A 15,092-nucleotide genomic window follows, 5' to 3' on the forward strand; every position below is an offset into this window, starting at 1 on the left:
CTTACACAAATAGACCAATGGACAGAAACTACACTACTAACGAAAAGTTTAGGAATTTTAGGCCCAACCAACAGTTTGGTGGTACAGGTAATAATCTACCAGGACCATCTTATAACGAAAATCGGTCAAGTCCAGTTCCAATGGATGTGGATTCGGGTTCCACAGAAAATTTTCACTGTGGTCCCCCTATCCGACATTACCCTTAGTAGACTTAACAATAGAAGGCAAAAGGCTGACCTGTCTGATCGACACAGGATCAGTTACTTCAATTATAAACGGCAATATTTTTGATCGATCTAAACAAAACAAATTAGAAAATCCAATTCAATTAAAAACGCTCGCAGGAAACCAAGCCATTAAATACGAAATAACTACAAAAGTACCTGACGAGTTCAATGAAAATTCAACTATGTCCTGGAAAGTAATGGATCTTAGCAATAAAAACTTTGACGCTCTCTTAGGCCAAAATATTTTAAAACCAATAGGAGCAAATATTAATCTTTCAAAGGAGCGGTTAGAAATTAACAACCGTAATATTAAATTTAATTCAGCTTGTCCTTTTGAAAACACTTGTCAAATAGAACCTTTACAAATCAACCATAATGAATTATTTGAAAAATTATTAAATAAAAATATGAATAGAGAAGAAACTAAATCATTAAAATATATTTTAAACTCTAATAAGGATCTTTTCTATAAAGAAGGAGATCGATTAACATGTGTCAGAAGTGTAAAACATCAAATAATTACAACTACTTCCCAACCGATTTATAGTAAAATATATCGGTTTCCAAAAATACATGAAGGGGAAGTAAATAAGCAAGTTCAGGAAATGTTAGAGCAAAATATTATTCAACCATCCAGTAGCCCTTATAATAGCCCTATATGGGTAGTACCCAAAAAATTGGACTACTCAGGGAAACAAAAATGGCGCATTGTCATCGACTACCGTAAATTAAATGAAATTACGGTTGATGACAAATTCCCGATACCGAATATAGATTCTATATTTGATAAATTGGGTCGGGCTCAATATTTCACCACTCTGGACCTCGCAAAGGGGTTTCACCAGATATTGGTGGATGAAAAAGATCGTCTAAAGACCGCGTTTTCTACACCGCAGGGTCACTTTGAGTTTGTACGGATGCCATTCGGACTAAAGAATGCTCCGGCAACTTTTCAAAGGATGATCAATTACGTTTTAAAGGACTTTATCGGGCGAATTTGCGTTGTCTATCTAGATGACATCCTTATTTTCTCTACATCACTACAAGAACACCTCTCAGCTATTAATAAAATATTTTCAAAATTAAGAGAGTTCAATCTAAAAATCCAAGTGGATAAGTGCAAATTTTTCTCTAAAGAGACAGAGTATTTAGGACACATATTAACACCAGAGGGAATAAAGCCAAACGAAGATAAAATTAATGTAATTAAACAAATCAAACTGCCTAAGACTCCCAAGCAGATAAAAAGTTTCCTAGGCATTACGGGGTACTATCGCAAGTTCATCAAGGACTATGCGAAAGTAGCTCAGCCTATGACTAAATATTTGAAAAAGGGAAATAAAATCAATGAAAATGATATACAATATAAAGACTCCTTTCAAAAATTAAAAGAATTGATTACAACTTATCCATTACTTATCCGAAGTATGATTACATACTTCGTTACCCTGATTTTAAAAAGAAATTTGTATTAACAACGGACGCGTCCAACTTTGCAATTGGAGCGGTCCTATCACAAGAAAACCACCCAATCTGCTTCGCTAGCAGAACCCTTAATAATCATGAATGCAATTACTCTACTATAGAGAAGGAACTTCTTGCCATAGTATGGGCCACTAAATATTTTCGGCCATACTTATATGGTACAAAATTTTTAATAAGAACAGACCACCAACCCTTAAAATGGTTGCATTCACTAAAAGAACCGAACGCCAAACTACAAAGATGGCGAATCAGATTAAACGAATACGACTTCGAAATAGACTATGTAAAAGGAAAAGAAAATCGTGTTGCTGATTTTTTAAGTAGAATGGATTCTACAAATAATGAAATTAATCATATAGATGACCCTAACGAAACACCTTCTAATAATTCAGTTATAACAACAAACCATGGTCGCCATGAAAATCAATTCCCAACATCCGATATAATAATTAATAAATATTTGACGCAGCTTTATTTGACAAAAGAAAAAGAAAGGGAAATAATTATAAAATATAAAAAATTTAGACAAATCTTTATTAGTGAAAATGAAATCAATAATGGCCATTATTTAAATGACATACTTAGACGATTCATTAGAAATGGAATAAATGCTATCTATTCCGAATTAAATGATGAAAAATTTGATATAGTAAAACAGAAACTCACGGAACTCTTTTCTAATAATAATAAAATGAAATTCATAAAATGTACTAAAAAAGCAATAGACATAGAAAATGAAGAAGAGGCTTTAAAATTAATAGAAAAAATTCATAAAGAATCAAACCATCGAGGTATCGTTGAAAATTATACAGAAGTGAAAGATGAGTTTTTCTTCCCTAAACTTAAGGAACTATTTCATAAGTATATAAACAGTTGCGACATATGTAATCAATCAAAATATGATCGCAAACCAAATAAATATAGATTCGAAATTTCCGAAACCCCGAGCTCTCCTAATAAAATAATACACGTCGATTTATTTTTCTGTTATAAGGAAATATTTCTTACAATAATTGACAAATTCTCAAAGCATTTAATGGTCCAACGTCTTAATGACCGAAATGCAACTACTATTATACAAGCACTTCGCAACAGGTTTGCACTATTCGGTAGGCCAGATAAAATCGTTGTCGACAATGAGTTCGATAGTCTTAATATCAAAAACTTCTTTAGAACAGAAAATATAAACGCTCACTTTACGTCACCCAGAAGCCATACCGGAAATTCTACAATCGAACGAGCTCACGGAACTTTAAGCGAACACCTTCGTATCTTAGATACACAAAAATCACATTTAACACCGTATGAAAAAATATTATTCGCAGTCGAAAAATATAATAATTCCATTCACTCTGTAACTAAAGTTAAGCCTATAAACTTTGTAAATAACGAAATAACCGATATTGAAAAAATTAGAAAATTAATTGATGAAAATAAACTTAAAACGATTGAAAAACTAAACAAAGATAGGATAGACCCTGACTATAAAGAAGGAGACAAAGTTCTTGTAAAAAATCCCGAAGCTCTAAGATATAAACATAAAAAGAAATATACGTATATTAAATCTAAATTAATTAACGGTAAATTAAAAGATAACCAGAATAGAAATATTCACCCAAGTAGATTAAAAAGAAATTTTAAATTTTCCTCAGGTAACCCAGAAACGGACTCCACTCAACCACTACCACAACAAACTTAAATTAGCACTACTAATTTTACTCCTCACTTCAAATACTTGTTCTGCAAATATTGACGTTCGGGTATTGGAAAATCGGGGTGGATTCCAACTAATCAAACGGGAAGAAATTCCTATAATTCAAAACTATTCTAAAATTCTTCACTTTATAAATATTAGCGAACTAGAAAATACTTTAGCACAAATTGAAAATAATATTTACAACACTTTTAACCAAGACAATACCACATTAAAACAATTACAAATTCAAATCGAAAAAACTCGACATAACATTAAAACATTACTACCACACAGACAAAAACGAGGACAAAATTTTAAAATGGTTATTTGGAAACTTAGACGATGATGACAAAACTGAAATTGTAGAAAACATAAAACTTATTGAACAGGGAAATTACAACTCCATTCAGACCATAAATAAACAGATTAAAATAAACGACCAATTTCAGAAAAACCTAAATATTCTACAGAAACGAATTAACGAAAACCAAGAAATTTTAAATATTACACTGAGAGAACAAAACAACACCTTTAGCAAAAGCATAAAAAGTTTACAGTTTCTTTCTAGTTACACAAATATTAACTTACTAAATTCAGAAATAGACAAAGTCCAACAAAACATTCTTTTCGCTAAACATGGTATCATGACTCACTCCATTTTATCCAATGAAGAAATTGATGAATTTGAAATCGATGTTTTTAAATATAAAGAAATAAAAAGTTCACTTATTAGTCTAGATAATAATATTATTTTTGCCATTTTGATTCCTAACGTTGCAAAGGAACTTGCAGTTGGATATAAAATTATTCCAGTACCTAACAAAAATTTCGAGGAAATAAACATTGAATCTACTAATATATTGAAATTTAAAAATGAAATTTACTTTAATAATAAACAGAATTGTGAAAATAAACTAAAAGTAATAAATGGTTGTATAAAAAATTTAATGAATAATAATTTTAAGAATTGTACAAAAAGGAAAAATATTAATTTTGAGATTGTGGAAGTTTCATCTAATATTATCTTAGTAAAAAATGCAAATAATGTAATGTTAGAAAATACTTGTAATAACATACAATACAAACTAATTAAAACTAACTTAATTACATATTATAATTGCACTATAAAAATAGATGACGTAATATTCAAAAACATAGAGAGAAAAATTAACAACCACATAATAATACCAAACTATTTAGAACCTTATAATGTTAGTTATATACCAAATTTAGAAAATATTAATTTGAAGCAAATTGAAAATTACAATGAAATAGAATTTGTAAAATTTGAAATTAAAAACCATTATATTTTAATACTGTCAAATATCTCTATTGTATTGCTTTTAATAATTTTTATTACAAAATACTATATGAAAAAATTTTATAAATGTAAAAAACGGCCAAACGATACAAATGAAAATAATAGTAAAGGAAATATAATCTCTGGAGCTCAGGAGAGCTTCCAGCTTAACGAGGGGGGAGTTATATATTCGCTTACGCCCGGAACACCAAAAAATAAAATTTAACTATAACTAAAATTAAATCGAACGTTGCGATCAAATTTCCATACTTTATTACTTAAACCTATTCTAAATCATTTAATCGCAACGTGATTTGACAAAAACAAAATATTTATTTTAAATTAAAATTAAAATTCAACGTTGCAATTAAACTCCTATATGAAATCATTTAATTGCAACGTGATTGAACTTTTACAGACAAAACTAAAGCAAAGTTCCAAATATTCAAATTACAATATTAAAACTTTCCCATGAGAATTATTCTAAACAATTTTTTGCTTACTAAACAGTTATTTCTTATAAATAGAGTAAATTCAATAGCAGCTTTGCTTGGTTGGTAATTCAGTAGCTCGTTAGTTATTAAATCGTTTTGCCGTTTAGAAAATAAAGATTTAAAAATAAAGTTAATAAGTTTGGAATTAGAAATTAAAGTGTAATTAATTAATAAATGAAATAAAAAGAACTTTTATAAATCTTAAAATATTTTTTTTGTGTAAAGTAAAAACTTATAATTTAATTGGCGCAGTCGGTAGGATACCGACTCCGTCTATAAAAACAAAAAAAAAATCTAAACAAAAAAAAAGAAAACACTAATATTTTTCTTAAGTCAATTTAAATGAACAAAAAACTAGAAAATAAAATAGTGTAATGCTCAAACCATTAAGCAAAATTAAATAATAATAATAAAAAAAAAATTTTGTGGTGAACTGAGTGATAAAAGTTTAGTTGTGTAAAGGCGGAGAACTTTTTTCAAAAAGTTAATTCGGTAAATAAACGAACAAAAATTATAAGTAAAACACAAATAAAATATCTATTAAAAGATCTTTAATCAAATCAAATTTTACAACTAATTAAATTGATAAAACAAAAATTATAAAAAGAGAAAAAAAAAAAAAAAAAAAAAAAAAAAAAAAAAACCAAAATATTTTTTTTTTAACATTTATGAAGAAAAGTGAAAAAGAAAAATACTTTGATAATCTAAAAAATATACAAAAAAATTTTAACATGTCACTTGCTGCAATTACATTAAAAGACTTGATAGGCGAAGCTCGTTCAGTACCAATTTTTACTGGACAAGACGCCTACAGTCTAAAATCCTTCATCGAAGAAGTCGAAAGTTTAATTGCCTTAGCAGCGGATGCCGATGCAAAAAACTATCTATACAGAATTTTGTACAGCAAGATCCAGGGTCCTGCAGCGGCAGCAATCCGGAGAATTCAGGAAAAAACTTGGGACGAAGTAAAACAACAACTGAAAGCTACCTTCGGAGTACAGAAATCTTATTTGAAATTAAAAGAAGAAGCAGACTGTATAATTTTTAGAAATGTAAGTGATCTTTATGTTAAATTAAATTCCATATTAAATTTGTTAAATTTAAAATATGATTTGGATGACAATAAATCTTCAGAATTTAATCCAATTAATAATGAAAATTCAATATTAGAAAAATTTTTGAATAAATTAAATAGAGTAGACTCAATGTACCTTAGAACTAAAAATGTAACAACATTAGAAGACGCTTATAGAAGCTTATTAGAAACCAATATATCCGACAGCAAGGTTCCAAACACCAACTCTCAGTATAGGAACAATAATCATACAAATTACAGAAATAACCATAACATAAATTCTAGACATAGTAGTAATAATACAAATTCCAGAAATAACTATAGAAACGCAAATAGAACTTTCAACAATAACAATTACAATAACAACATAAGAAACACTTACACAAATAGACCAATGGACAGAAACTACACTACTAACGAAAAGTTTAGGAATTTTAGGCCCAACCAACAGTTTGGTGGTACAGGTAATAATCTACCAGGACCATCTTATAACGAAAATCGGTCAAGTCCAGTTCCAATGGATGTGGATTCGGGTTCCACAGAAAATTTTCACTGTGGTCCCCCTATCCGACATTACCCTTAGTAGACTTAACAATAGAAGGCAAAAGGCTGACCTGTCTGATCGACACAGGATCAGTTACTTCAATTATAAACGGCAATATTTTTGATCGATCTAAACAAAACAAATTAGAAAATCCAATTCAATTAAAAACGCTCGCAGGAAACCAAGCCATTAAATACGAAATAACTACAAAAGTACCTGACGAGTTCAATGAAAATTCAACTATGTCCTGGAAAGTAATGGATCTTAGCAATAAAAACTTTGACGCTCTCTTAGGCCAAAATATTTTAAAACCAATAGGAGCAAATATTAATCTTTCAAAGGAGCGGTTAGAAATTAACAACCGTAATATTAAATTTAATTCAGCTTGTCCTTTTGAAAACACTTGTCAAATAGAACCTTTACAAATCAACCATAATGAATTATTTGAAAAATTATTAAATAAAAATATGAATAGAGAAGAAACTAAATCATTAAAATATATTTTAAACTCTAATAAGGATCTTTTCTATAAAGAAGGAGATCGATTAACATGTGTCAGAAGTGTAAAACATCAAATAATTACAACTACTTCCCAACCGATTTATAGTAAAATATATCGGTTTCCAAAAATACATGAAGGGGAAGTAAATAAGCAAGTTCAGGAAATGTTAGAGCAAAATATTATTCAACCATCCAGTAGCCCTTATAATAGCCCTATATGGGTAGTACCCAAAAAATTGGACTACTCAGGGAAACAAAAATGGCGCATTGTCATCGACTACCGTAAATTAAATGAAATTACGGTTGATGACAAATTCCCGATACCGAATATAGATTCTATATTTGATAAATTGGGTCGGGCTCAATATTTCACCACTCTGGACCTCGCAAAGGGGTTTCACCAGATATTGGTGGATGAAAAAGATCGTCTAAAGACCGCGTTTTCTACACCGCAGGGTCACTTTGAGTTTGTACGGATGCCATTCGGACTAAAGAATGCTCCGGCAACTTTTCAAAGGATGATCAATTACGTTTTAAAGGACTTTATCGGGCGAATTTGCGTTGTCTATCTAGATGACATCCTTATTTTCTCTACATCACTACAAGAACACCTCTCAGCTATTAATAAAATATTTTCAAAATTAAGAGAGTTCAATCTAAAAATCCAAGTGGATAAGTGCAAATTTTTCTCTAAAGAGACAGAGTATTTAGGACACATATTAACACCAGAGGGAATAAAGCCAAACGAAGATAAAATTAATGTAATTAAACAAATCAAACTGCCTAAGACTCCCAAGCAGATAAAAAGTTTCCTAGGCATTACGGGGTACTATCGCAAGTTCATCAAGGACTATGCGAAAGTAGCTCAGCCTATGACTAAATATTTGAAAAAGGGAAATAAAATCAATGAAAATGATATACAATATAAAGACTCCTTTCAAAAATTAAAAGAATTGATTACAACTTATCCTATACTTCGTTACCCTGATTTTAAAAAGAAATTTGTATTAACAACGGACGCGTCCAACTTTGCAATTGGAGCGGTCCTATCACAAGAAAACCACCCAATCTGCTTCGCTAGCAGAACCCTTAATAATCATGAATGCAATTACTCTACTATAGAGAAGGAACTTCTTGCCATAGTATGGGCCACTAAATATTTTCGGCCATACTTATATGGTACAAAATTTTTAATAAGAACAGACCACCAACCCTTAAAATGGTTGCATTCACTAAAAGAACCGAACGCCAAACTACAAAGATGGCGAATCAGATTAAACGAATACGACTTCGAAATAGACTATGTAAAAGGAAAAGAAAATCGTGTTGCTGATTTTTTAAGTAGAATGGATTCTACAAATAATGAAATTAATCATATAGATGACCCTAACGAAACACCTTCTAATAATTCAGTTATAACAACAAACCATGGTCGCCATGAAAATCAATTCCCAACATCCGATATAATAATTAATAAATATTTGACGCAGCTTTATTTGACAAAAGAAAAAGAAAGGAAAATAATTATAAAATATAAAAAATTTAGACAAATCTTTATTAGTGAAAATGAAATCAATAATGGCCATTATTTAAATGACATACTTAGACGATTCATTAGAAATGGAATAAATGCTATCTATTCCGAATTAAATGATGAAAAATTTGATATAGTAAAACAGAAACTCACGGAACTCTTTTCTAATAATAATAAAATGAAATTCATAAAATGTACTAAAAAAGCAATAGACATAGAAAATGAAGAAGAGGCTTTAAAATTAATAGAAAAAATTCATAAAGAATCAAACCATCGAGGTATCGTTGAAAATTATACAGAAGTGAAAGATGAGTTTTTCTTCCCTAAACTTAAGGAACTATTTCATAAGTATATAAACAGTTGCGACATATGTAATCAATCAAAATATGATCGCAAACCAAATAAATATAGATTCGAAATTTCCGAAACCCCGAGCTCTCCTAATAAAATAATACACGTCGATTTATTTTTCTGTTATAAGGAAATATTTCTTACAATAATTGACAAATTCTCAAAGCATTTAATGGTCCAACGTCTTAATGACCGAAATGCAACTACTATTATACAAGCACTTCGCAACAGGTTTGCACTATTCGGTAGGCCAGATAAAATCGTTGTCGACAATGAGTTCGATAGTCTTAATATCAAAAACTTCTTTAGAACAGAAAATATAAACGCTCACTTTACGTCACCCAGAAGCCATACCGGAAATTCTACAATCGAACGAGCTCACGGAACTTTAAGCGAACACCTTCGTATCTTAGATACACAAAAATCACATTTAACACCGTATGAAAAAATATTATTCGCAGTCGAAAAATATAATAATTCCATTCACTCTGTAACTAAAGTTAAGCCTATAAACTTTGTAAATAACGAAATAACCGATATTGAAAAAATTAGAAAATTAATTGATGAAAATAAACTTAAAACGATTGAAAAACTAAACAAAGATAGGATAGACCCTGACTATAAAGAAGGAGACAAAGTTCTTGTAAAAAATCCCGAAGCTCTAAGATATAAACATAAAAAGAAATATACGTATATTAAATCTAAATTAATTAACGGTAAATTAAAAGATAACCAGAATAGAAATATTCACCCAAGTAGATTAAAAAGAAATTTTAAATTTTCCTCAGGTAACCCAGAAACGGACTCCACTCAACCACTACCACAACAAACTTAAATTAGCACTACTAATTTTACTCCTCACTTCAAATACTTGTTCTGCAAATATTGACGTTCGGGTATTGGAAAATCGGGGTGGATTCCAACTAATCAAACGGGAAGAAATTCCTATAATTCAAAACTATTCTAAAATTCTTCACTTTATAAATATTAGCGAACTAGAAAATACTTTAGCACAAATTGAAAATAATATTTACAACACTTTTAACCAAGACAATACCACATTAAAACAATTACAAATTCAAATCGAAAAAACTCGACATAACATTAAAACATTACTACCACACAGACAAAAACGAGGACTCATTAATTTAGGTGGCAAAATTTTAAAATGGTTATTTGGAAACTTAGACGATGATGACAAAACTGAAATTGTAGAAAACATAAAACTTATTGAACAGGGAAATTACAACTCCATTCAGACCATAAATAAACAGATTAAAATAAACGACCAATTTCAGAAAAACCTAAATATTCTACAGAAACGAATTAACGAAAACCAAGAAATTTTAAATATTACACTGAGAGAACAAAACAACACCTTTAGCAAAAGCATAAAAAGTTTACAGTTTCTTTCTAGTTACACAAATATTAACTTACTAAATTCAGAAATAGACAAAGTCCAACAAAACATTCTTTTCGCTAAACATGGTATCATGACTCACTCCATTTTATCCAATGAAGAAATTGATGAATTTGAAATCGATGTTTTTAAATATAAAGAAATAAAAAGTTCACTTATTAGTCTAGATAATAATATTATTTTTGCCATTTTGATTCCTAACGTTGCAAAGGAACTTGCAGTTGGATATAAAATTATTCCAGTACCTAACAAAAATTTCGAGGAAATAAACATTGAATCTACTAATATATTGAAATTTAAAAATGAAATTTACTTTAATAATAAACAGAATTGTGAAAATAAACTAAAAGTAATAAATGGTTGTATAAAAAATTTAATGAATAATAATTTTAAGAATTGTACAAAAAGGAAAAATATTAATTTTGAGATTGTGGAAGTTTCATCTAATATTATCTTAGTAAAAAATGCAAATAATGTAATGTTAGAAAATACTTGTAATAACATACAATACAAACTAATTAAAACTAACTTAATTACATATTATAATTGCACTATAAAAATAGATGACGTAATATTCAAAAACATAGAGAGAAAAATTAACAACCACATAATAATACCAAACTATTTAGAACCTTATAATGTTAGTTATATACCAAATTTAGAAAATATTAATTTGAAGCAAATTGAAAATTACAATGAAATAGAATTTGTAAAATTTGAAATTAAAAACCATTATATTTTAATACTGTCAAATATCTCTATTGTATTGCTTTTAATAATTTTTATTACAAAATACTATATGAAAAAATTTTATAAATGTAAAAAACGGCCAAACGATACAAATGAAAATAATAGTAAAGGAAATATAATCTCTGGAGCTCAGGAGAGCTTCCAGCTTAACGAGGGGGGAGTTATATATTCGCTTACGCCCGGAACACCAAAAAATAAAATTTAACTATAACTAAAATTAAATCGAACGTTGCGATCAAATTTCCATACTTTATTACTTAAACCTATTCTAAATCATTTAATCGCAACGTGATTTGACAAAAACAAAATATTTATTTTAAATTAAAATTAAAATTCAACGTTGCAATTAAACTCCTATATGAAATCATTTAATTGCAACGTGATTGAACTTTTACAGACAAAACTAAAGCAAAGTTCCAAATATTCAAATTACAATATTAAAACTTTCCCATGAGAATTATTCTAAACAATTTTTTGCTTACTAAACAGTTATTTCTTATAAATAGAGTAAATTCAATAGCAGCTTTGCTTGGTTGGTAATTCAGTAGCTCGTTAGTTATTAAATCGTTTTGCCGTTTAGAAAATAAAGATTTAAAAATAAAGTTAATAAGTTTGGAATTAGAAATTAAAGTGTAATTAATTAATAAATGAAATAAAAAGAACTTTTATAAATCTTAAAATATTTTTTTTGTGTAAAGTAAAAACTTATAATTTAATTTGTATGTATGTACATCTATTATGAAAATTGTACCTTGCACATATTTACTTAATAAAATCCTTTTCCTCCAATTGCCAACTTATAATTTTTGTAAATTTTATTAAGTATTCATAAGGTTTTTTTAATTTTCCGGTATATTGTAAAAATCTAAACTTTTCATAGTTTGTAGGCATTAATTAAATAAATAGTTTATTTCATTAGAACGAATTTTAAAAAGGACGTTTATCAGTTTTTAAAAATACAAGGATCTAATAGTGAATGTTTGGTGTGAGCATGGTAGTAAATATTTACCTATCATGAAATGTAATTGTTGGTTTTAAGGGACTAGTTTTCTAATAATCGCTTAGTTAAACTGTTTTATGTTCTCATACTAACTAGTAATGTGTAATGAATATTGAAAATATCATGTTCCCTCATAGACTAACGTTCATGTTCCCTCATGTTCCCTCATAGACTATAAGAGAATAGACTAACAGAGTATGTTAGGGAAACCTGTTGCTTTACATTTATTTGATCCGATTTTACTAATATAGAAATCAGTTTAAACTTCATTTAAATAAAATTGAAAATAAGTATTGAATCATATCTTTCGGAAGCTTTACTGTTTTTCTTTAACTACTAAATTAAAATAATAATTTTATTATTATAATATTACGTATTTAGATGTATAGAGTGTTGAGCCATACTCTTCTATTCTCTTTAGGACAACAAAACAATTTAATTTTTAAACTAACTGATATTTTTCAATATTATGTTAAATATGTGTACCTGATTAAAATTTAAATAAAATATGCAGAAAGAAAAAAAAATAATCCTGTTCTTTATTTTAATTTTTTTTTGTATTAAAGTTATATCTACCTACATAAGTATATATATATGTATATATACTTATTCATAATTTTGTATGATCTTGTATTTTGTGACAAAAAATTGACGAACGTAGAGAAGAAAATGTAGCGTGAAATCGATCTACATTAACCAAAAAGTTTTTATCATTTTTAATTGTAAACTTCAATGAATTATAAAAAAGAGGAGAAACTGTACGTATGTATATCGAATTAAAAAATAGAAAATATAAGAGATGACGATATTCTAATCATTGGAAAATTAAGAAATTTAAGTGTTTGACTATTAGTACAGAATTCAATGGTGTAAAATTGATTAAATTAAGTTAAGGACGAAGGACGATTTAGTTAATTTTGGAAAATGTATGTATGTATATTGTTAAAATAAATTTTTTAAAAAATTGGACAAAATCTACAAATTAAATTTTAGAATAAAATTTATTAACTGTTATAATAATCTACTGCCAACAATAAAAATTAACGTCTTAAATAAAATTTCTTCTAAATTTATACTAGTATTTTGATCTAAGTTTGCTCCAATAATAAGCTATTGGTAGTGTGTTGTCTCGCTTCAATAGGTTTTGATCAGTGAGCCTAAAAAAATATGTAGACAAAATTTTAACATAAAATTTTAAGGAGGCAATCCAATTATTCAATAAAATAAAATGCTTTAAATTACCAAATTTAGAGAAGTAAACTAATGCATAATAGAATGTTGCTTTAAAAAAATCGAATCTTCTTAATACCTACCTAAAATTCGCTTTTCTTAAGCGATCTAAATATCTTTGAACAGCAACCGCTGGTAAAAAAATTTCAGTTAATGATCTTGGTACATGCTTGGATAACTGTCTTGATTTTTCTAAATGTTGATGAGCACATGTAGCTACTTCAAAGATACATTCTTCTACACCCTTGTCATCTACTTTATCCCTTAAAATTCTCTCTTGACTTACTCCATGTTTATTTAAAATTTCTTGTGGTATGCTAATTGCTTCTGAACGTTTTCTGAACGGTATACTTCGTATGAGATTGACAATTCCTTGAGCTTTTCCTAAGTGAGAAATCGCATGATCAACATTAATATCTTTAACACCATAAATTTCTAAAATAATGTAAAATATTGTGGACACTGTTTGTTCTGCATAATCTTCCAAATCTTTTATAGTAATAAATGACATATTAGAAGGTCGGTCTCTAGCAGTTACTAAACGTTTAAAATATATCTTAGACAATTTATGTTGATTTGTTGTCTAAAAAAGTAAAGCACAATCTATAAAATGAATCTACCGTAATAGTTTTTAAATTACATTTTTAATTTCTTTCAAAACAGGATGGTCCTCCACATAAGAAGATTTGTCATTAAAACATTTATCAATTGAGTCGAACCAAAATTTTAATTTCATTTTTGCAATAGCATCTTCACTGACTGTTGATCCAATTTTTGCAATTTCCACATTAAATGCTCTTACAGAAAAAACGTTTCTTCTTTTTTTGTCATCTAAAAGCAGAGTACAGAGAAAATTTTCATGATCATGTTTTCTAAAATAAAAAGAGACTTATTAAAACATTAATATGATCTCTTTTTTATTAATACATACTGCACTAAATTTAAGCAATAATTTTCACTAAATTTGTCGGTTTTATTTGTATTGCTACAGAACCTTTTAAGTCCAAGTGAAGGTAAATATTGTGAAACTGGTCGACAGTTTTTGGCTATCGACTGCAAAGTCATTCTTTAAATAAATTGTTAATAAATATATACTACCAAATTTAATCAGTTATATAATATATTTAATTAATAGATTTAGGAATCTATATTATATGTATATCATTTTATTACATCTTTTAGTGGAAATAGGTTTATTGTGATTCCACCGAACAGCTGATAAGATGACCAAAATTTTTATTTCGATAAAATCGACTCTCGAAATCAGTTTTAAATATATCATGTAAGATGTCTCTGTTCGGAAACGACATAATGGGTTGCGACAACCTAATTGTTTATTGATTAAACCGATTTTACATTTGCGCAATATTATTTTACATGGTATTTTGTAAAAAATATCTTAATAGGGCAACATTTTAATGAACACACATATTATTAATATGACATTATAAATAAAGTAATGTGCATTTATATAACAAGTCGTAA

General features: G+C 28.2%; 1 protein-coding gene across 1 annotated transcript; it reads right to left on the reverse strand.

The window, feature by feature from the left end:
* Positions 1-13,366: 13,366 nt before the first annotated feature.
* LOC129605553 (NADH dehydrogenase (ubiquinone) complex I, assembly factor 6 homolog) lies at positions 13,367-14,814 on the reverse strand. The gene is made up of 4 exons (XM_055515384.1): positions 14,539-14,814; positions 14,248-14,479; positions 13,691-14,190; positions 13,367-13,534 (listed from the first exon to the last, which is right to left on the reverse strand). The coding sequence occupies exons 1-4, from the start codon at positions 14,670-14,672 to the stop codon at positions 13,453-13,455; spliced, it is 948 nt and encodes a 315-aa protein (XP_055371359.1). The 5' UTR covers positions 14,673-14,814; the 3' UTR covers positions 13,367-13,452.
* Between the last annotated feature and the right edge of the window lie 278 nt (positions 14,815-15,092).

Source organism: Condylostylus longicornis, unplaced genomic scaffold, assembly GCF_029603195.1.
Source record: "Condylostylus longicornis isolate FDR11 unplaced genomic scaffold, ASM2960319v2 ptg000013l, whole genome shotgun sequence".
In the NCBI taxonomy this organism is placed as follows: Eukaryota; Metazoa; Arthropoda; class Insecta; order Diptera; family Dolichopodidae; genus Condylostylus; species Condylostylus longicornis.